Below are 24,181 nucleotides of genomic sequence, written 5' to 3' on the forward strand. Positions count from 1 at the left end.
CACACATATACTTCGAAGTTATTTTTCGTTTTTCGGTTTAACCGAAATAATAACCTTGGCTCTAAATATTTCCTGGGAATTAATCACTGGGTGGGGTTAACTGCCTCTGGCCGTGTCTTGAGCCGTCAGTTTTTCCCCACGATAGTCATTAATTCCATGGAAATTTACTGCCCAACTCATTATTTGTTAATTAACATTAATAAGAACTACATACTCTGTGTGCATCTCAGCTGGGAACACTGTGCCAAATTTGGGCCACAGTTTTTCATGGAAGACTCCCACAGAAAACTTGATATGCATGTATCAAAGATAAGAATTTGGATTACAGCCCCATCCAAAAGCCACCGAAATCAGTGGGAAAGCTCCACTTGGGCTTTTAATCAGGTGTCTCATGTCTGCAAACACCCACACTTCCACTTCATCTTATTAGATTCAGTACATTTTTACTTAAAACTCTTGGACTATGACGGAGTATTTGATCTGTGTCCCTCCTTTATCCACTGTACGCTTTAAAGTTATCTACAGCAAAACCCAGCAACTGCAAGGCTTTCCAAATTGCTGAAGTGATAACACAAATACCTCTTCCACAAATCTGGTGGGTCTGCTCATTCTTCCTAGATCTGACTTCCTTTACCACGTTTTCCTAATTCAAAACGTGTATTCTAAAGTCATTGAGAAACAGAAGGGTGAATTCTCTTCCCCCTCTCCCCTGTCATATCTCCTGCAGTGCAACGGTGTGACGAGCGATGGCAAGGCTGCTAAGCAGACCTGAAACTTGAGAGGCGCGTGCGCGTGGGTTTTGTAGGTTTTACAATACTCACCATGAACCTGAAGACTGTAAAACAACTCAGCTGTGCCCGCTGTGTTGACAGCCACACACTTGTAAATGCCAGTGTCAGAGATCTGAGCACCCTCAATCTGCAGAACCTGCCCTCTGTTCAGGAAAGTGGCGCTTGCAGCACCGGCAAGTGGACGGTTGTCTTTGTACCATGTGATAGCTGCGTAAGGAAAGGACAGATGGCAAAGTTGCCAAAAATACCCCCATTTCCAACAGTGGGACCAAACAGCCTTCAAACTCTCCATCTAAGTTCTCAGACACGTAACAACAACGTTCACAAACCAGTAACAATATTAGTCATAATTAATAACAATAAAATTAGTAACAATCAAAATTAACTAGAAAATTTGTGCAAAATACTGACTAGGCCTATAGAATTCAATAGTGAACTTGACACTATCATCCATGTGCACCATGTATTTATGAAAAAACATTCTGAAGGTGAAAAATTATCACACAAAGCACAGAGGATTTGCTTATCTCATACCAGGGTCAACAGCAGCTGTTTAACAATATGTAATAATATGATTTTTTCACCTAAAGTATTGCTGCATTAAACTGAACCACCTGGGAAAGTTTACAGAAACAAAATGTAATCAAATCAAGGTTCAACTTGCGGACTGAAAGACTGAAAATAAAGCCCAGAAAACTCCGAAACAAAGTTTTCTATCAACAAAATCCGAGGACTTTTTTGCATCTCAGCCAAAAGATGGCAGCCTCCATCAACAGAATGTGTACCTAATGCTATAATGGCATCACTTCACTATTCAGTTAGATGAAACTGCTATTTAATGAGTAATTTCCCATAGCACACAAGTGGTCTGTGACAGACAGACATTCAAGAAATAATGTGACCTGACTGATGAACAAGACTGTATGCAAGCTTCTTTCTTTTTCAGTGTGATGTTGTGCTATCACTTTTCTTAGCTACTGTCGTGTCTTGGTATTAGTATGTAGCATCACATCATACACAGAAGAGGTGACTAAACTGTTTTTATTGTATAAATGACAACTCCATCACTTTAATTGTTTGCTCTAAAATAACTGACAATTTGATGAGAAAAAAATGGATATTAAGTACTTGATTTTTAATAAAATTTTACATATTCCTCCAATAATTTCAAATTTTGTTTTATATAGGTATAAATTGTACTATAAAATAGTATTTTGCTGAGAATTAGTTCTTAACAATGTAGAGAACGTGAACCTGGATGCTCATCTGAAATTTAGTGGCACCTTTCCTCTGAAAATGGGACTATCATCAGCACAAGAATAAATTGCTATACTACATATGCAATATTATATTCACTATTCATCAAGTTTTGCTGTACAATATTTAATGCAGAAAATTATTCTCATGTTAACACATTGACTTTATATCCCATCAGAAGAAGGTGGGAACAAAATACACACATTAGAAAAAAGGAGGAAAAAAAATTTTTAATCTGCACGTCAGCAAGAACAACAAAAGAAGATTAACTGTAAAAAAAAGACCTAATACAAAAATCCTAGCAGTGAAAGAATCCCAGCAATGAAGTAACTAAAATCCAGATTGCTTTAGATTTTTCTCAGTTCAGAAACAATTCAAAATTTCCATTAGTCTAAACAGGAGCCAAAATTCCTTCAGCTCTTGCTTGGGCAAATGTCTATGATTTCTATGGGAAACTTGCCTTAAAAAGGGGAAGGAAAAAAAAAAATGTAATTCCACAAAATGTGAGGAAAATAAAACAGATATACACAGCCTAGTATTCAAAGCTCAGAATATACGGAGAACCCACAAATTCATTAGTATAATTTATCACTGGGGAAAGCCACAGAAAGAACTGTACACACAAAAAACCTACTCGTTTTCACAGGCAAAGGGCCCAGACCAAACAAAGAGCCTCCTATTAATTTCAATAGGCTTTAGATAAGGTCCTAGACATGGTCACATTTGACAGAAAGTATTGTTTTAAGTCTGCCCTACACTATAAAACATTGACCTCCGAGCGGAAAAGAGCAAAGGTGTTTAAAGCTGATTTAGCAGAAGACTCACAGTACCCTTGTCTAGGGACAGGGCATCACTGTAGATGCAATGTAGTTGATTATCCTTGTGTTTTTCACTCATTTAAATAAAGATGGTTTGGTTTACAGAATTCCTCAATACTTCATGTCAGTTGATATACCGACATTTCCCATTATATACAGCATTTAATAGTTTCTAGCGAGTTAAAACAAACAAAACAAAACCAGAATTAACTTCACATTCAGAATATCCATTACTTTCAAAAGACATGTAAAAGTGAAAACCTTTCATCAGATCTGCTTTATGTTCTCCAAGGTGCATGTATGTACCTGGCAGAGGGTTTCCAGACACCCTGCATTCAAGATGGATTGGATTATTCACCACCACTGTTTCATTTAACATTTTCCCTGCATCTTCCAGACTGGGTGGTTCTGGGAAAAGACAAAGGCATCAGGTTTTCATTAATTCAGCCACCCAGCTAGCAAAACATCCAATCACAAAGTAATCTGCCCTCTGAGAAACTCTGGGCAATGAATTGCATAAGCTTTAACTAACTGCTGGATGATGGAAGAATTTCTCAAGAACGCTCGTCTTTGAAATGGGAATACTCTCTAATAATATAACTTCATTAGTGTTAAGAGGAATAAAATATTATTTTTATTACTTTTTTATTTTTTCAGGAGAAATGGCACTTAAAATGGACTTGCAGGAAATGGGTCCACAACACAGAGCAGTAATCCTTCTAACGTGGCAAGCTTATCTCATTTGAACCAGTATTATTAAACTGAATGTTGGACATGGCTTTAACAAAGCAAGACTCTTCACCTTGCTAAATTTTATAAGTTTGCAACATGACAGAAACACCAGATTATGACACTTTGAACATGAACACTGAGAGCAAAAAAGGTATTGCGAGCATGTGACTGACACTACAGTTAACTATGATGCAATTATCGCAACACAAGATGAATGTGGTTTCTCTTTCTAGAGTCTCATCCATGGGGATATCGCAATTTCACTTCATTTCAGTTTAGCATTACTGACTTGGTTTGACAATAAAAGTCAACATAATCATACTCATCATGAGCATTTTGCCACAGTCCATTCCCGTACCTCCTGTATCCTTTGGTCACATCAAGAATGCACAATACTTCGTGACCACTTCTGAGGCAAATATATATAAATCATGGTGAGAGCGTTTATTAAATTCACATGCAAACAAACAGTTTCTGAAGTTTGCCTGATTCCTTTTATACTGTTTTTAGCTGCAAAATAAAACTCCTTTTAAATAGTTGGAAAAATCCCCTCATAAAAGAATGTTTCCTTCTCAGAGAAGTCATTCCTGTAAAATTTCCCCATTTCAAAGTCACGGGGAATGCCGTTATCCTCAGAAGACTTGCATCAAATTAATAATCCCAACAGTGTACCTCATATCTTGATTCAGAAACACTCAGAGTAACCTTCTGAGTGGTGGGTTAGTGGCGATGCATTTGGCTTCCTGGGATACCTCTGAACAAAAGAGTTAACTGGAAAGGCATTCATTTCTGTGGCCCTCAGTACCACATGAGAGGCTAAATCCCAAAACAGACAGCTTTTACCCTGAATTCTTACTAATGGAGTGGGACAACGAAAGAAAACTGAAAGACAGATGTGCAGAGACAACAAAAATGCTAGAGCTTAAAAGAGAAAGGGATACAGATGTAAAAAAGCTGCCTGAAAACAGCCGTGTTTAGCTTCTAACTAGAGGCAGAAACATTACCATGCACATGAAGCCGAATGTGCTGTTGGGCTTCTCCTGCAGCATTTGTTGCCACACAAGTGTATCGGCCAGCATCTTCCAGCAGGGCCTTGACAACTTGCAGAATACGGCCTGAAGACTCCAGCTGTACCAAAACAGAGAGCAGGGAACCACTTTACACAACTATCCCAGGCAGTGCCACTAAGCGTAATGGCAAAGCAGACGTATATGCTGAATACAGCCAGTCTCATCTTTCTTCTAACCTGGGGCTAATATTCATGCAAGAGGTGTCTCGGTAGTTCAGAGACTTCAGTGTTCCTGGGACATCAGGATTATTAGCTGGACAGCTGTAAGGAGACCTAGATGACAGAGGGGCAGGCAAGCAAAGTGAAGAGGAGGCTGCAGGCAGAGAGAGCTGCCGCTGGCAAGATGTCAAAAACTGCTCCAGCCCAAAGTAAATCAAAGCCATTAGAAGCACGCAACCCCCTGGAGCATGCAAGCACGGGGAAGGGCTGTCCGTTGGAAGTCAGGACCCCGCAGTGAGAAGGGAACATATAGGCAGGTGCTGCAATGGCAGTGCTTATTGAAAAACTCATCTAATCCTGCCTCACAGTGAGAAGTGGGTAGAGCCACCCCATAACTGGCAGACAAACCTTGAAGGTTCAAGTAAAACTGAAAGAGCCAGATGCTGAATTTACAGGCATGGACCCTTTTGATATGGAGGTGCCTAATAGGGTTTGGTCTACTAAACACTGCTATTCAGTCTGAGATACTGTCCTATTCAGGTAAAAAACCCATCGCTCTCCAGGGTGGATCTTTATATCACAGCATGAAGGAAGCAAAAGGAAAAGCAGCACTAACATGTATAATTTACTGTAACTATCCTTCATGGTTTGGATCCCATAAAACAGTAGTGCTTACTCTTATATTTCCTCTGGCTGTGTTTACAGGTTGACCATCTTTTAACCAAGTTATGGAAGGGCTGGGAATGCCGCTGGCTATGCACTGCAGCGTCACAGGCTTGTGTATCACAACAGCTCGCTCGGGAGTCCCGGCTGATTTGATGGTTGGAGGAACTGCAAAAAGCACCAGAAACAAAAACAAAGTATCATTTGAACATATACATTTAAATATATAGAAGAAATATCCCACAGGTAAGAGCAGCTCTACTTCCATTTCATCAACCCTCATGTCCATTTTCTTAACCCACTAACACAAATATGACACCTTCTTGCCAGCATTTTAAAATAAATGCAGTCTGCTACTTCCCCCCCACACCCCTTGAGTAACCTACCATGCACGGTAACATCAAATTCCCTTTCATGTTCTCCTGCCTTATTTGCAGCCACACATTTATACCGGCCAGTGTCTGACACTTGAGCTCGCGAGATGAGAAGCTTTTGTCCATTTAAGAAGATCTTATGTCCAGTTCCCTCTTCAACTGGTTCACCATCTTTCAACCACCTACCAAAAAGAAAGTACAATCTCAGATCTCTATGAAAGTAAGATCAACAACACTCCTAAAATATGCACGATTTCATTAAACAGAATTTCTAGGAAGGTTTGGAGATGTCAGCCACTATGTTTTTCTGAGCAGCACAGACTGAAATGGCTTATTAAGATACGGGAGTATAGGGGAACAGGCACTAAAGAAGTTGGAAAGGTTGACAGCTGGGAAACAGTAGTAAAGGAAGATGCCTCCAGAGGCTGACAGAAATCTCCAAAGCAAAAGCAATCACTGGTGACAGAAATCTCCAAAGCAAAAGCAATCACTGGTGACAGATGAAAAATGCATGGTTGCATTAGCAAGGGGACAAGAGTTTTGGCAGCTCTTGTTATCTATCCTAATTTCCAGGACATGCATATTGGCACAACATACCACACTACTTTAAAATAAAATCCTGATCCTGCCCTGTGTGTGCCTGACACTGTCTTCAGTGGAACCAGGAGTTTGTCCTCCACACATTAACCACTGCTAAGTAACACCGGCACTTCATAAAGACTACCTCCAAGTTCACCTAATCAACCAGCAGATTTTTATTTTTCTTTCTACGGTCACACCAATCCCCTTACGTGATAGTTGGTGATGGTGTTCCTGTTGCTGAACAGTCCAACTCCAAAGGGCTATGGAGAATCACAATGTAGTCCAAGAGCTCATCTCCACCTTCCACAAACGGTGGGACTGTAAGAGAGAAAAATCCACCAACATTTAAGCAACAGAAATACCATAAAAGTCTACCTCAATTAGCAATGCTAAAATCAAATCATCTTGACATCCATCTCACTGTGGGACACGCACTGATAGGTAGTTCATTACGAACCACTGTTCCTTTTTCAAGGGAACCATCTACACAATGTTATTTTGTAGCTTCAAATCAATCTTTTAATGCTTTTTAACTGTTTCTTGCTTCCTCCGGTTTCTGTCTGAACAACCCTGTGAACGAGGCAGGGGATGGGGACTTTTAGCACCTTCTGTCAGCAGGAGGAGAAAACCAAAGTGCAGAAGAGCCTCTTCCAGTTCATCTTCACCTTGTCTCATTCTCTGGCAGGACTGGGTGGGCTGGGGAGGAAGCACTGCCACGCAGCTCCTCCCAGCTCCTTCATTGCCTGGCAAAGGCCAGTGAGAGACACCTGGAGCGGCACAATGCATGCAATAGCATGCAATGCTTCTCAACACCGCAGTTCCAAGCCTAAAAAAATCAAGCCTTTAAAGTCCTTAAACAAACCCTTCCATGTCAGAAGAATGTGACTAACATTTGTGTAATTCATTTACCTAGAGACATTCAGAAGGGACTGATGAGATGCAGACCATGGTGAAGGATTCAATCAAAAAAGAAGAAAAAATCTTTATGATGGTTCAAAATTTGGACAACACTGCTCAAATTCAGAGAAAGGTGTTCTTACCCCAGAGGCAACTACTCTGTGATATTTTTTAATGGATTCCTTTCATATCAATGATTTTCTTCTAGAAAGGCAGGTTAGAATAATTTTAGAGGTTCCTGAGAATAGTATCTACCTACCACATGTACAAAAACTCTTCAAGAACTAACCTGAAAGTAAGAGTCTTCAAGCTGTCACATAACCCTGGAAAGAAAAAGTAAGCAGTGCCCAGGTTTAACTAAGTATGTATCTTAACTGAGTGTTCTTTCATATAACAATACCAACAGAAATAAAAGCATGCTCTGCTAGGTGTATGGAAATCTGATAAATCAGTAGTTCTGTTGCTCGCACACCTAAGATTTCAACTTCATATTTGATTTCTTGTTCTCCAGCTATGCTTGTGGCCACACACAAATACTGGCCCTGGTCAGCCTCAACAGCATTCAGAATCTCCAGCTTCTTCCCACCAGATACAACGCGGAGGTTGTCGCTTGCTTTCACAGGCACACCATCTTTTAACCAGGTAAGGAGAGGCGGAGGGTTGCCAGCAGCTTTACACTCTAGTGTCAGTGAATTGCCAACAACCACCTGCCTGTTCTGGGCTGCGTCAGCATTGCCCTCGATTACTGGAGGAACTGTAGAAAGGAAAAAATATATTGTAAGCGATTGATTCTGTAGCCAGAAAATGTATTAAGAACAAATGGGTTAGTTCCTCCCCACCCACTTTGGCTCTATACGCCATTATGTCAGGCACAATTTCATGTGAGAATCTGCTGCCGGGACAAGCCAAGACAAAGGGGAAACACACAAGTCAAATGATGCACTTCGGTATTGACCAGCTGTATAATACAAAGGCTCTGCAGGGCTTTGAGATGGAAGAACTAAATCTGAAAGTCTTGAAACAGTACGTTATAGATCCCACAGAGAGTGGGTATTTCAGAGACGTGCTGTTCAGCATGCACATGTGAGAAAGGGAAAGGATACACGGAGAAGAAATAGTTTTGGTACTTCACTAAAGCATGGTATCAAGACCCTGAGGTCAAGAGGTTTTTGAGTCACATAAGCATGGAGTGTAAACCTCCCTCCACGTGGTCTTGCTAACACAGGCCAGCCTTCAAACACAACCACTGACTGCTGCTCACCCTTGACAGGCCTGCAAAGGCTGCCGACATTACGAAGGCAGAAAAGCTTCCAAAAAATGCACTTCCTGTAACACAGCAAGTAAGCAAGTAACCAAATTCAATAAACTCTCACTTACCATAGACATCCACGTCATATATCTTCTCAGCAGTTCCAGCAGCACTGGTCACGTGGCAAGTGTACTTTGCAGAATCTGACACTTTGGCCCGAGGTATCTGCAGGAATTGCCCTCTATCCATATACAGAGCTTGGGGGCTGGAAATTATCGGTCGTCCATCTTTGTACCATGTAATGGTAGGAACAGGGATTCCCTTGGTTTCACATTCCAAATTTATAAGATTGTTAAGGAGCACTGACACCTCTGTTGTAGTATTTCCTCCTTTAATACTAGGAGGGACTATTTCAAAAGACAAAACAACAATATAAAAACTTTAGTCTACAAGTCTGTGCAGATTTAAATAAACTAAACATTAGAACGCTGTAAGAATAGAAGATTTCAGATTCATCAGACTTCCAACCCTTCTTGGTGTTTTCCGTCTTTTGTTTTTCTCCATCAGAGTTATATGTTGCCTGCACAACCCTCTGGAGCACACAGAGTTGAAAGCATGAAGAGAACATAACATAAATGGAATCTGACACTAAAGGGCCAGCATATACTTAAGAAACAAGTGCCATAGCAAGGGGAACTGCAAAGCATTGCTGCCCCACTAGAGGCACCTGGAAACATTTTACCTCCTAGGCTCCAACAAGTTGGGCCAGCTGGGCCTCCATGCGTCCTGCGATGCATCTGGGCATGGCCCTGCCCCTTCCCTGCCCTCTGAGGGGTAAAGGAAGAGCAATCCCTGGATACCCTGGGAGGTGCATCCTCTCAACAAGGAACAGAGACCTGCTGTCTAAAATACCAACTACATCCAAGAGCCTCTGCGGCTGGAGTGGGAAATGCTCAGAACTCAAAACTTCTGAAGATGAAGTCACTCACTTTGAGACTAAATATGAGCTTAACAGTCTAGCTTTATGTTCCTATTTTTGAAACTTTTGGCCCATAGTCATTTCCCTTGCTCGCTAGGCAGCACTACTCAAATTTTTCGAGCGAACAAGCTCTCGTGTAAATCAGCCAATATAAAGAGTTCGTAAATCTCCGTAGAAGTAATAAAAACACAGTGCAATTGGCAACAACTAAATTTATGACTGCTGAAAGTACCAGACACATCTGGCAGACACATTAACTCCTCTGCTGCCAAACATGCTCAGTATATCCTAGACTTCAACTAACTTCCACGGAGTATTCATTTAAAATGCCACTGGAGAAATGTAAAGCCAAGTGCCAGTGAATGGATCTACACTTATAAGATGGGTCTTGTAGATTATCAAACCATGATGAAATACTTTCCTAATTAAATAATTTGCGTGCAAAAAACCCACAAACCTACAAAATATGCTGAAACACACCCAGCTCAAAGGCAAATTAACTTCTCTATCAGCAAATGCTTTCATTCACAGAGATGGGGAACGGTTTTAACATGGTGTTTTGGGAAAATACCAAAACTAAAAGTAGGGCTAAATAGCGAAAGCAAAGCAAGAACTAGAAAGAATTATCATCTAGGTTTCTCACTTACTCCTTGGACTCCTGTCTGTCCAGCCAGAATTAATAAGAAATTTAAAAGCAAAGAGATATTCCGTTCTACTGTCAGAAATCCACCTCTCTCTTCTGAAGAGACTGAAGTAAGGTCTACTCATCTGCGAGGATTTTATTTGTGTGGGGTTTTTTTTATTCCTCTAATCTCACAACAGCCACAATCACCTGCAAGTCCTCACAGCATTTTCTTTGTTCCCGACGGAAAAAAGACTTCACTGTGCCTGGTGTACAGGCGTATTTCTGTGCATGTGGTTTCTCCATGCTTCAGAAACGTCCCAGACGAGGGAAATAATGTATAGTAAGTTCACAGATATCAGAATGAAAGACACAGTCCTCAGAAGCAAATCCATAGCAAATGAGGACTCATTAGCTTAAAGGCTCACGGACTCAAATTCGTGCCCAGAGTGCAAAGAGTAGAAGAATGTTATGCCACCTATCAATTCCTGCACTTGTTTCCCCCTAATTTCTGCTAGCAGTGTGCTCTCTGTTTCCAGGTCTGACTGGGCTTTCACACATTCTTTGTCTTTCAAATTGAAAAACTCTTCCCTCTTGTCTGCTTCGAAGTCTTCCTTCAAAAGCTACTTCTTTCTTCAATTAATCTTTTCCCTCCTTTTCTCCCAATTTATAATCTCCTAATTCACATTAAATTTATCTACACTCACCACATGAATTGTCTGTTCTCCATGTCTTTGCTAAGACTGCACAGCTCATAAAAACACAAAAAAGTATACTCAGTGTGCTATAAACTTCACAAAAATAACAGTGCAACATTGTTATCTCACGCTAGTGCTTCTTCTCTTACTAAAAATGACCTCAGTTTACATCAATTTAAGCAAGATGACATACCACACTACCTGAAGATCATCTGGAACATTATTTTTTCAAATACTATTTGGGTTTGATTCTTACTGCTTTCGCACTTTATACTTTTGCATTAATTTTAGCTTACTCCTGGTTTAACTTAATCCCAGCAATAGGCTAAGGAAAATAAGAACATGAGTGTATTCTAATTATTCTGATCTGTCTTATGGAGGAAAAAATTAATGAAGTCAATGTGATACTAAAATAATTCAGTTGAAAATGATTAATAGCAAAATTTGAGAAGGCCCTTTGAGATTTTTGGCTTTCACCACTTAGAAACTAATAAAAAGTGAAGAAAAACCACTTAAGGGCGAAGCTTGCAAAGACCACATCCATACTTAGCTAGATACATGTAAATGCTCAAAAAGATCACCTTGTGAACAGGTAAGTTATATTTACACACAAATTTGCAGGATCAGAGCCTTAATTTTTACTTGTCTGAGTATCTCCATTCGGAAAAGAAGTCTTATGAGAGAAATTGAAGGCTCTTCCAGGATCAGGCATTCTATAAACTCACCGTGGATGATCAGTTTGACCTCCTTAACTTGTTTGCCAGCAGTGTTGGTGGCGCTGCACTGATAACGGCCTTTGTCAACCCTTCGAGCATTCTTTATGTGTAGAACTTGATCTTTGTCCAGAAGCTCAACATTGGGATCACCCAAAAACAAGGGCCTGCAATAGAGATTATTTTGCTTCACAGAACTCTGACCCCATCCTTTCAACATTAATTTAAACTGACAGTGATAAGAAGAGGTCCTTTAATAGTATAATTGTATCATTAAAGAGTACCATTTAGCACTAGAGCAAGAGCATTAATCTGAAGAACCACCATAAAGTGACAAACTATTATAATTAACTATTTTCTGATTTAGTTTCTCCTAAAAACTAGGAAGTACTTAGGTCATCCAGGGTGCCAGCATCAGAGCCAGAGTCCTACTCCTGATCTCCGTTCCTTTGTCTAATTACTTAGGTCATGACAGTCCTTTGCTGATAGCAAAAATGTCTGCATTTACCAGATGAAAGTGTCAGCATATAAATACCAGAGTAAGGAACTGCCACATCAGAGTATCCAAGTATCTAGCCAATGTCTATTTGGAACTACACTGTCAAACACAAGCACTACTTAAAAACATTTACAGCCCATTTTGTTTTTTAACTAATATTTAAGCCGCCAGGAATTCTTCTCTTGGTATACTTTCCTGGAAGATGAGATGGAGAACTGAAACATGCATGCTACATATATATATTAAAGGTTTTAAAACACATTCAGAACAGCACAAGGCACTAGGTAGAAAAATGTTTGACGTGGGTACTGACTACCAATGAAAAAATCATGCCAGCAAAACCACTGTATTTTAACTAATGATATGTTTAAAGTAATCCAGACAGAATAAACTTCTAGAATAAATTCAAAGAACAGGCTACGTTTATCTTGGTTCAAGCACTGTCTGGCTTCAAATACTGTAGATGCGCTCTGCAAGTGTCAGTGTCTGTAATGGGAGAGTTCACAAAGAAAAGGAGGATGCTAACTTTTGATTAAAGAACTTACTGTATCACACCACCACAAATTACATCCAATGACAGTAACTTAACACTAAACAGTTAAAAGCAGAGCTTGCTGGTACAACCATTCCTCTAAGGGAGGAATAACCTAGACACAAATCACAAAAGCTGTAATATACATACTTGCCATCTTTGAACCAGTGTATGTCAGGAAAAGGGAGGCCTTTGGCTCTACATTCCAGACTGATTTCCTGGTTGAGGATGACTGCAATTTCACTGGGGGCATCAGCACCTATTATACTTGGTGGAACTGTAACAAGACAAACATTACAGAAAGAACCGGTATTTAACCAGAAAAGGTATGCTATGAAATTGGAAGAAATGCAGTAGTGGATAGTATCATTCCCTTGTAATCACTTCAGTTTTCACTGCAAAGTGACTCCTGCTAGATCATATAATTTCTACCATGACAAGCACTTCCACAATTGTGTTGGGGAACTGTACATAGAACAACTCCTGTGTTAGACTGCTGTACACCCAAGATACAAAACAAAGTATCAAAGACCAAAATCTGGTAATGAAAAGCAGCATTTTTTCTGTGTTACTACACAGAATGGCAAATTTTAAGTATTCAAAAGCCATCATGACAAGTGCTTTGGCAGGCAATATTTAACAGGCAGCGAGAGGAAAGACCTATTTATGGGTTGAAAATGATTGGCTTCTTAAATAGCAACTGTTTTTTCAAATCACCATCTTAAAAAAATAAAACAAACAGAAAAACAAAACAAAACATAGAACTAACCTAGTACATCTAGGTTAAACAGCTTCTCAGAACTTCCTGCTACATTTATGGCTTTGCATGAATATTGTCCAGCATCATCAGTAGCAGCTTTAAGGAGCTTCAATATCTTCCCATTGTGCAAAATCTGGAGAGTACTGCTTTCCACAACCTTAAAAGAACCCAAAACATTAGCCTCATGTGATCCAAGTTACCTCAGCCAAATATTACAGCTGGATTTTTATAAGAAAATGGTAGCTTTAGTCTAAGAATAATGTGTTTCCCCTTTCAGTTACAGCACTAATCTCCTCAAATTCTGCAATCCATTCAAATACAACTTGTAGCTGAAAATACCAGAGAGAGTGGGAAAAGCAACTTTGTCCATCAGTAATGGTCAGTCACAAAGGGGTCTCTCAACTTAAATTATCACTTATCAGCTACAAGTAAAAGCATAGGACTCAAGGATAATCCTAAGGTATTCAAATCACCTCTAAGAGTTCTCATTTCTCCATCTATAAAATAAAGAAAATACCATTATTGGTCCCCTCTGCAAGGACTCAAGCATCTACAATACTGGAAGACTGCTACGGCTAATTCCTAGGGGAATTTTGACAATAAAGAGTTTACTTTTGACTTATTGAACAGCTGAACTAATAGACTAGCCATATTTTGCTTGCTTTCTGTGTGGGTGTTCTCAGTGCAGTTTAAACGTAAAGGCACGTAGATGTATTTACTTTAAATGAGCTCTCATGCCAAGCACTCAAAAGTCAACAGAAAACTGACTGATGATGGCTTGTTACTTCAGTTAGGTTAACTGTACATACCTGGATATCTTCTTTATACCAGGAGATGACTGGGAAGGGGTTACCAGATACTTCACAGAAGAGACTTACAGGATGATAAACAACTACAGATGTATTTGTCACCTTTTCTTGATCTCTAATTTCAGGAGGAACTACAAGAAAGTTCAAAGTCATGTATTAAGCCTTTTATTCCAGTTATTTCCCACTTCCTCCTTCCCCCCAAGCCAAGGACCTCTGTAATCTAAATTTCTCAGACCCTTTTCATTCTCTCCCCAACGCTTCAATTTGCCTTCTAGATCTGGACATACCTCCCTGTGTTCTTTCTTCTCTTTATCAAAAACCAGTCTTCTCTTGCCCGATAACAGACTCCCAGGGTACTCAAACACAACCACCATCAACATTTTAAGAGAATAATCTTAAAATTTATTCTTAAATTCAATTTTATTTAATCATAAATTTAATTTTAAGATCCCATGTTATTTGTGTAGCATATAAAAGAAGCAGACTTCAGAGAGTCATCCTTCTTCACTGCTTCAGTCATTGCCAAGAGCACCTGCCTATCATTGTCCCACTATGAATGCAAAGAGAACAGCCTTATGTGGTGGATTAGAAAACCCTGCTGGTACAAAATGGAATTCCTGCTCTTCTCTGAATAAAGATATGGATATAATCCTGCTCAGGCATCAGAACTATCATGGGAAGTGAACAAGACTGGAATAACAGTACTCTGTAAGAAGCAAAATATCAAAACATATCTTAAGGCAACCTGTAGAGTTTCTATTTTCCAATTAGGATTCCGGAAGAAGAGTATCAGGAGCAAGGACTCTCCTATTCTTTGTTCATTCTGATAAGTAACTTCTCTCATATTTATATTTGAAAGGCAGATCTATCACCCAATCTTTAATTTCTACAGGACAAAAGTCCTCATTTGTTATTTGCATTAAAATTTTCAAGTATAACTAGATCCCTCTACAAATGAGACACAGCTAGCTCTTTGAGCAAAACAAAGATGGCTCGTGCATAAAGTCACACAGAACAGAAACAATAGAAAAAAAATACAGAGAGTATAAGAATGATAGAAATGCAAGTACTCAGATTTTATAATTTAACTGCACATTGGCAGATTTGGGACATGCAATTTCCAACAATAAAAGAGAAGATGTTCTTCAAAACCAGTTCCCCAATAGTTGTATTTATTATTTACCGTTAACTTTCAGGTTGTATTTTCTCTCTGTGCTTCCAGCTTCATTGGTTGCCACACAGATATACTCTCCATTATCAGAAGGTGTAACAGAAGCTATGATCAACAGTGTCCCATCCTCCAGAATTGAGATCCCAGGCTCACTGCCTGTCAGCTCTCTTCCATTACGTAGCCATTTGACATCAGGCTTTGGAATACCTAGCAAGAAAAAGGTGAAACTTCAAGAAACGGTTTGCTTAGCTCAGAATAAGGAAGATTCAAACAATTCCCACTGCTTCTGGAAGTCTTCCTGGCAAATACAATGCACAGGAAGGCCATAAGCTTTCAAATTTAAGAGCAAGCCCAATTGTTACAGTATTATTTTAACATTAAAAATCTTCATCCCAAACATAATAATATCCTTGTTGTCGAGCAATGACTCTTCACGTAATTTCCACACACTGTGGTCACTTAAATCGCCACTAGCTTGAATTTTTCCACATAAAGTATATATGGAAAATACTGTGCAGATTGTACATTTTTACCATGAGAAGGAGTATACAGAAACTCAGTAATTTTCAGCGGTCAACAGAAAAATATATTTTAGTGATAAAAGGTGGCAAGAAGGATACACACCTTTTGCTGGGCATGGGAATGCAATGCGTTGATTTGCCACTCTTTCTTGAAAGGGACTATTGTATGGAGGGTCCAGATCCTCGATGGTAGGAGACTCTGAAAGAAAATTAGAGCCCTAAAAAATCCTTGACCTCTGCTCCCAAATGTGAAAATACAATCTGGCAATATGTAACACTTCTCACACTCTCATATTCACACAAGGTCAAATTCCAATAACCCCCCATACATTTGATGAAGTGCACTACACAAGCAGTCTTGATTTCAATGGGAATATTTAGGAAGCAAGCAGTACAAAGAGGCTTTCAAATTTGACTGAAATTGTTTCTCTCTAAAAGCCACTATATTTGTTTTGAAGACAGAGACAAAGTGTTTCTGCCAAATCTGAAAAATGCTATTTCAACTCTTCTTTCAGTTTACCTATTTTAAGCTGTTTTTTCAGCACACATATTAGTACTACTTCCATCCTTTGTTCTTGCATCTCATTTTAAACTTGTGTGAGGATTGTGTCTATACAAAGAGTATTACTTATAATTAAGTAAAATTACTGGCAGTTCTTTGTTATTTGTAACAAGAGGTTCTCAGCACCTCTAATCCAAGGGGATCGGAATGTTGCTTTTAGATTATTACAACGAAGAAATAAAACCTGCTTATCTTAAGTCAGTCATGCTACATTGATGTATGTCAGTCCATCAAGTAAGGAGTTATACTACATATTTAAATTGGCACGTTGATTGCTGTTGCCTCATCACCATTTCAAAAGCATACTGACTGAGTGAAGAGCTCAGTTTCATCTTATGAAAAAATTCCAAGTCTATTTAAAGCTGTGACACCAGGCTCTGAGGTTCAGAGACAGTCATCTGAGCACATGGAGATAATATCTGAAAGAGAGGTTTCCCATACTGGAATCTGATTTTAATTACCTACCACAAAATCAAATCATAAGTAGCTTGAAGACTTTTTTTTTATTTAAAAAGTAATATATTCTGAATTTCTTTTTCTTATTTCTGCAAACTCTCCAAAGACTATTTGCCAATTCTGATTTTCCTTAATTAATATCAGAACATACGATCTAAAACAGATTTGGATTTTGCATCATATCACAGTCAAAGAGCATTGGCCTCCAAAACATAAATGAGACAGCACTGGCATGAAGCAAGATTATGGCCCTAAATATAAATACCTTGAACTTGTACTGTTGTCTCCGACGTGTCACTGCCCGCTATGTTACTGGCGACACACTTGTAGATTCCAGCGTCAGGAGGCTGGACATTGCTGATGCCTAGAGCTCCATCCAGGCTGTGGGTAAACTGCCCACCGTCTACCGGCACAGAACTTCGGCCTTTGAACCAAGTGACTGCTGGGGGAGGGACCCCCCGGGCACTGCAGGGTATGTCAACGCGGTGGCCAGCCTGGACTTTCAAAACTCGAGGTCCACGCTGTATCTTTGGAGGAACTAAGGAAGACAAGTTTAGTCCATAGTAACGTGAAAAAAAAAATACGTACAGGATCATTCCTGAAGGAAAATCTTTCCTGGTTTAGTCATTTTAGAAAATGTCTTTCCTTAGTGACTGAAACCAGATTCCCTCAGGTGACTAAGGAAGCAGCCCTGCACGTTCTCCACAGAGGACGGGATGTACAATACCCTATTGCTTAACTTGTTTGGAGGAGCTACATTTCAAACTCTACTGCATGACTTCCATATGAGCAGTGTTAATAGCATTATACTGAGTATATCTGAAGAGCTATGGGTACTGGCTCTTGATAACAGAAAACAATTCAAAAGCTTTTATGATAAAGTTAATTTTCCTTTTGACATTTTAATTTCCTTCCCCTAATCCCTGATCGTTGTATGCTTCCAGACACAAGTTCGGACAAGGAGATAAAGTATGACTGGAAGAGATTTTGCTGGTCCCAAAGAATAATATTTCCTACATAACTCTTTTGCCACAATGTTTTTCTTTCTAAGGATCACTGACAATAAAAAGACTTATAAAGAATGCCTGAAACAATAACAAGTGCCATTTTTCCAGACTCTCTGTTAATGTACAATTACAGATAAACAAAGATGTGCACTGGTATCAGACCCCTCCGCACACAGAGCCAGACAGCAGTCTGTTACAGCCACCGTAACTGAATCAGTGCAGTCTGAAGGTTTCAGAGCTGCTGGGGGCAGGAGTTCCAATCTGGTACATCCGTGGTATGTGATCCACTTCAAAGCTGTGCGCTGGCAGTGAGCACTGGCAGCAACACTTCCAAACTCTAAATGAACCACAGGAGAACTTCTACACACCCACAATTACTATTGATCAGCCCCGTCCGGGCTGTGCCAGGCCACGGCTCCTGCACCCACTCTCCTACGTGCTTTAGCACTGGCAGGAGGTACACGTGCCACCACCCGTGTTTCTGTCTGACACAGGTGAGGAGGAATAAATGAGAAAGCATGGAGCTGACAATACCTGACATTGTGCAAGTCGTTGGGGCCCCAGTATGAGAAGGGCAGGAGAGAGACAAAGGAGTGAGAACACGATGACTGATGGTAAAAAGGAGAGGGAAGGAGACACGGGTCCTGGCTTGAGCCAGAGCGGCTAGACACCTTCACTGAGGGGGAGAGGACGGTGGGCACAAGCACAGCAAGATGCGTTAAGGCAGTAGTCTGCAAACGTGGGTAGAGCAGAACATATATGCATACAGCTGCGTGCAGAAAGAGGAGGAGCTGCCTCTCCACAGGCGACACAGCTGCATTGCTGGTTTCACTGCCACCTGAGCAGGTGTGCAAGCAAACTCCAACAAGCGCTACCTAAAGAGTTTGGATATGTAATTCCCATCAAGCTGGTGGAAACTTGATACCTCTAAGCTTCAGCCAACTTTGCTATTCTCAGTCACTGTTTGAAAACTTACTGCTGAGAAACCACAGAGAACATCCAAGTGCATTAGAACAAAAGTTTTCAGTTCTTAACATCATTCTGGCTGACTTAGGAAGAGTCAAATGTCATATTATGCTATAATTCTTCCACGAGTCTAAGGAACATTAAAGGAAGGAGTGTATGTGTGTATACAGTATTTCTTTTCCACATAATCAGTAACAAAAGCTTGCATACAAAGATAATACAACCTGAAAGAGTATGAGTCAATAGTATTTAATGTACATAAGGAAAAACATTTAAAAAGCTCTGCATGATGCTAAATTCCACGCGGAATCGTGCAGATAATTATCCTTTAAGTTAAATCTTACCATGTACATTTAGCTTCACTGACTGAGTCACATTCCCAGCAATATTTGTGGCTACACAGATATAAGTTCCACTGTCTGAAACTTGTGTCTCACTGATCTTCATTGACCCTGAGGGTAGAAAAGTGTGTCTGGAAAAATAAGAAGCAGATACATTGTATAAACATGTATTGAAAGGTGAATGACCTCTACTTACACATTGCTAATGATCACTAGGAGCTAAGATAATGCCATTCTACAGGGCACACTGAGCTGTGCCATACTACTAAACTATGACTTACATTTACTCATTTTTTTCTAATTCTTTACTGAGCTACTACCCTCAGAATACACAGCAAATATCTAAAATAAGTTCTAGCTACTTACAGTTCATATTAAAGAAAATCTGTCTTGTTTCTAGAAATTTAAAAAAACAAAAAAAAACAAAAACAAAAACAAAACAAAACCAAGAGGTATACAAATGGAGCTCTGCAACCTCCAGTCAAGAATTTTTGCTCAGCCCAGGTCAGTGGGGTCAGAAAGTTAAACGTCTTTTGATACTACTTCATCCTGACAAAAAAAAAAAAAAAAAAAAAAAAAAGTTATGTTGATTCAAGATGGAAGAGAGGATTCTGAAGTTTATTCCAATTCAAAACTGACAGTTCTGGTGTTCACAGCAATTGACATTATTCATCAGTAAACAGTTAACTACATAGAATTAATTTTTACTACAGTTCTGGTCACAGGCCTATAACATTATAAGATACACCCACCAACTAAGCCAGAGTCTTCCTATGTAGAAGTCAAAAGTAAGAGAGACAGGGGAAACAAATGAGGAGGAAAGAAAAAATGACAGCTAAGAATTGACAAGAAATTCAAGTCTGGCTCTCAAAGTTATATATAGAATTTAGGCAAAGTTGGTGGGAATTGGTGGTATCATCTGTCTTCCCTTCTCTGGCACTGGCTAATTAGGACAATGTTATTATATGGGCGTAAGTGGTGAATTTTATGATTGTAATTGAGTGATGAATGGAAAGAAAGTGAAGCGTATGTCCTCCAGGCCACCCAAATGTGTCTGATATTATTATTCCTCCCCTACTGCCAATATATTTTCAAACTTTTTTTTTAATAACCCCAAAAGATATATCGCTAGGGCAATCTTATCTTCCATTATTTGTCCACTAATTACATTTGCTTTCTGATAAAAGTTCCTTCACTTCTGACTTCAGACTTCTTTTGTTTACTGGTCACATTTCTAACATAATCTTTGGGTGGTCTCAAACAATTCTGTTTGGACTAATTCTTTAACTTTTGCTGACATCTGTAAACAATTTTATGGAATGGGCTGAGCTGGACTTCTGTTTCTCTGGACAACTTGGATCTCTCCACAACAGTCATGAGCAAGTAGCCTAATTTATCAATGTCTCCTGAGGTAAAATGAGGACAAGTGAGGGACCAAGAATGCGGATTCGTTAGTGCGTGCAACGTGCTCACGGAACACAGCAGAAAATTCCACACAGATTACTAACCACAAATCAGGTCTCTGTGCACAAGCCTCCCTCACCAACCATGCTGGCCCAGCAGCTATCAGGGGCTGAGGCTGCACAGACTCACAGGAACGGGTGGTTCCAAAGGGCAGACCTGGCCACGAGGGAAAGGGGCTCGCCTTCAGGTCTGTACGATTCCTGACTCAGCTCAGACACCGCCGATTCCTTCCACTTGCTTCACAGAGAGAGACCAGGCGGCACCGCAATCCCCACGGTGTGCACTTGGCCAGCAGTACCATTTTCCGGCTTATGAACACAGCTGTAGCCCTTCACCCCTTCTCAAGTACCTCGGAGACTAGAAGGCACCAGCACACCCCGTAACAGTACCCGGCACTTCATACGGGAACATACAGAGAATAGCCACCTACTCCTCTCTCCTCTTCTTTCATACCATACTAAAACAGTAAGGAAGAACTCCAACACTGTGGCCCATGCTATATACAAGACAGTCCCCAACTCTCCATTCTCTAAGGTTGTCAACTCAACGTTTTTATGAGCATGTAGCTACGTTGTCACATATTCAAAAATATCTGGAGAGTTTCTGGATCCAAAACACAGCAAGCAATGAGCCCCTATAAGCACTCCCAAACATTTATCATCATCTGTATTCTACTGGCAGCCCAGGCTTCATATAAATAACAGACAATGATCCCCTGAGCATAAATATGAAGTGGTTAAGAAAAGCAGTTTTTAAACATTTATAATCAGGCACAGATTATGTGGGTCTCTGGGCAACATCTTTCGTGTTGACCTCCTGAGATTGCATATAAACATGCACTGGAACAGAAGCTGCACAATGATGCACGGTCTTGGTATCCTTCGGAAAGAGACGTACACTTGGTTTGGGAAAGAGAGTTTCAAGTCCTAGTAAAACAGGGTCCTCATGCAGGACAACTTAATACCTTCTGATTGATCCTGTGGCGATTACAAATTATATACTCTTCCAAATTCTTGAAAGCTTATATGCAATTTCACTTTTCTTTTGTTTTCAAACATTGTTACCTTGGAGAAAATGGAGATACGAGCTGCATTTCTTTGGCCCAGGTAATTATGGGGGGCGGCAAGCTCTTTACTTCACATGGAAGCGTGACATCTTCCCCTGCAATTACTGAGATCTCTATGGGTTTATCATATGCATTTCCTTGCTGGTCTCCAGGCCTGGATACTCTAGGTTTCACTATAACATGGAACACGTTAAGAAGCTGCAATGAATATACAAGTTTGTACAAATGCAACACCACACAATTTTACTTCAGATTAAACATCTATTTTTTTTTTATGAGGTATGCAAATTATAATCCTATTTGTAATGACATGTCTGCAATAGACAGAAATCACTGTAATGCTGATGTACAGTGCCTGTAGCTCAGACACTGGCTGATGCCTACAAACAATACCACAAATACCAGCCAGACTGCACTATCTACCCAAAAAGGTGAATAGCAACATATATATGTAGTTCATGCATAGGTAGTTTGTAACCAATTCCTGAACTGTGTTACACTACAGCACCAATACCTACAAGCCATAAAAGCCTTGTAAAGCAAGACTACACCTAAATCAAATTTTTTTATATCAGGAGACGGTAGGAAGTTTTGAGACTAGTGGGGTTAATGGAACGAACTTCTTCTATCAGCAGGAAATTCTATTCCTACCCAGATACTTCCTATCCACTTCCATAAAAGGTGAATTTATGATCAGCCCAAGATCCCAGTCCATGAACTCAAGGTAACAGGTATCAGGAGGTCTTAAGAGAATCGTAGTGGCTGAAGGATAGGCCTTTAACAGTATCAGCCATTTGTAAAACTGCCTAGTATGTGGATCCAGTGATCTAGGACAAAGTCAAAACCACTAATTAGAAATTAGTTTAAATCTTGTTTGCACTGCTGGTGTCCTAGTTCACAATCCACCTGAGTGGGTTTTACCATCTAAAGTAGAATGCAATGGAGGGAAGAGAGACATTGACACTATATTTGACTTCAGCTCTTACATACCATAGACAGTCAGCTGGACTTTCCGTGTAGCATACCCAGCAGCATTTGTTGCAGTGCACACGTACTCCCCAGTCTCTTCACCCCCTGGTGTAACTACATACAGACTTCCATCAGACCCTGCAGAAAATTTCATATTGCTGGCAAGAATTACTTCTCCCTTCTGTGGAAAGATTAAAAAAAAAAAAAAAAAAAAAAAAATGCTCACAGCGTCTGGATTTTCTAAAATAAACCAAACTACAGTCATTTAATTCGATAAAAGCTAAAGCTTAGAGCGATAAAATAAAGCCTAGTGAAAACATTAGAACTATTACAGGAATATAAAAATTGTTAGTGCCTGTAGAATCTCCCCTAGCTTACCCCATTACTGTGACCAATTCTTCACATGAAGAATATTGTATTTTTAATGTAAATGTAGCACTGGGTCTGACTTTTTACTGTGCAATATGCTCCATGCCCTTTAATGCAGTTCTGTAGACAAAACAATTTACAGGCAGTCTGACAAAATTGAGCAATATTTTAATTTATATTACAATACTGCTTCTATTGTTTATGGCTGAGATGGACAAAATATTTTATATTAACTAAGAAGTCTGGCCCCAGAACTCCACCCATACAAATGAACTAACTTCAGTTAACTTTTCATACTTCTTGAGTGTTACTGTCTAATTGGTAACAACAGCAGAAGCACGGGGATTCTCATGCAGAAAACTTGTTGCATTTTACAGATCCTAAGTTTTAAAAGAAATTAAAAAAAAATTAAGTTTTCAACTGAGTTAATTTTGACATTGATTTATGATGTCAAAATGGATCTTGTATATATTATATAAAATGTTTCTTAGTCAGCAGACTCTTCCTTCTCTGTATTGAATAAGTGATGATTAAGTAAAAACACTTCTCCCATGTTTTCCTCCCTAGCAAACCAACACAGTTAACTGCTTTCTATTCCTTCTTTTAAGCAAAGCTATTCACAAGGTCCAAATCAGTTACATCTGCAAAACTTCTGAGGCACAACAGTGCCTTCACAGCAATGTCATGTGAGCTGTAACATACACCAAATAACTTTTATTACCAGAAATTATGCTGTTTGAGTAGGGGAAAAAACAAAGCCTGACTTTCAGGCAAATTCCAAAAAAGGTTGAGGTCCTCCTCAGTGGACTTCTCGTCAAGGACATGATTGAAAAGTGACAAAAGGTTAACCCCAGAATGCCATTATTAGACATACTTCCCTCAGAGGAAAAAGTAATCTTAAAGTAAGGCTCCAAACCAAAAATGAACATTCAAACTGTGGCAGGTTGCCTAATCTCAAATTATCAACACGCAACAGGAATATGAGCGATTTTTGAAGTGTTAAAAACATAAAGATAGAGCAATAACCAAAGCCCTTCTAGAGAATTGAACATTGATTTATGGCTGGACCATGGCCAGAAAGCACTG

General features: G+C 39.6%; 1 protein-coding gene across 2 annotated transcripts in view; it reads right to left on the bottom strand.

Moving 5' to 3' along the window:
• The window catches only part of HMCN1 (hemicentin 1), a 205,091-nt gene that overhangs the window by 89,925 nt on the left and 90,985 nt on the right, over positions 1-24,181 (bottom strand). For both annotated transcript variants that reach the window (XM_042805977.1, XM_042805972.1), the window contains exons 21-38: positions 22,748-22,907; positions 21,756-21,930; positions 19,231-19,358; positions 17,179-17,451; positions 15,999-16,094; positions 15,387-15,581; positions 14,204-14,334; positions 13,404-13,551; positions 12,785-12,911; positions 11,616-11,770; positions 8,720-8,998; positions 7,815-8,096; positions 6,655-6,763; positions 5,876-6,045; positions 5,503-5,657; positions 4,603-4,726; positions 3,173-3,274; positions 822-998 (exon numbers count right to left, since the gene is read on the bottom strand). In XM_042805977.1, coding sequence (XP_042661911.1) covers positions 822-998; positions 3,173-3,274; positions 4,603-4,726; positions 5,503-5,657; positions 5,876-6,045; positions 6,655-6,763; positions 7,815-8,096; positions 8,720-8,998; positions 11,616-11,770; positions 12,785-12,911; positions 13,404-13,551; positions 14,204-14,334; positions 15,387-15,581; positions 15,999-16,094; positions 17,179-17,451; positions 19,231-19,358; positions 21,756-21,930; positions 22,748-22,907 — 2,986 coding nt within the window. The remainder of the gene's footprint in view (positions 1-821; positions 999-3,172; positions 3,275-4,602; positions 4,727-5,502; positions 5,658-5,875; positions 6,046-6,654; positions 6,764-7,814; positions 8,097-8,719; positions 8,999-11,615; positions 11,771-12,784; positions 12,912-13,403; positions 13,552-14,203; positions 14,335-15,386; positions 15,582-15,998; positions 16,095-17,178; positions 17,452-19,230; positions 19,359-21,755; positions 21,931-22,747; positions 22,908-24,181) is intronic.

This window comes from Tyto alba, unplaced genomic scaffold (genome assembly GCF_018691265.1).
Source record: "Tyto alba isolate M040663 unplaced genomic scaffold, T.alba_DEE_v4.0 Super-Scaffold_1000006, whole genome shotgun sequence".
In the NCBI taxonomy this organism is placed as follows: Eukaryota; Metazoa; Chordata; class Aves; order Strigiformes; family Tytonidae; genus Tyto; species Tyto alba.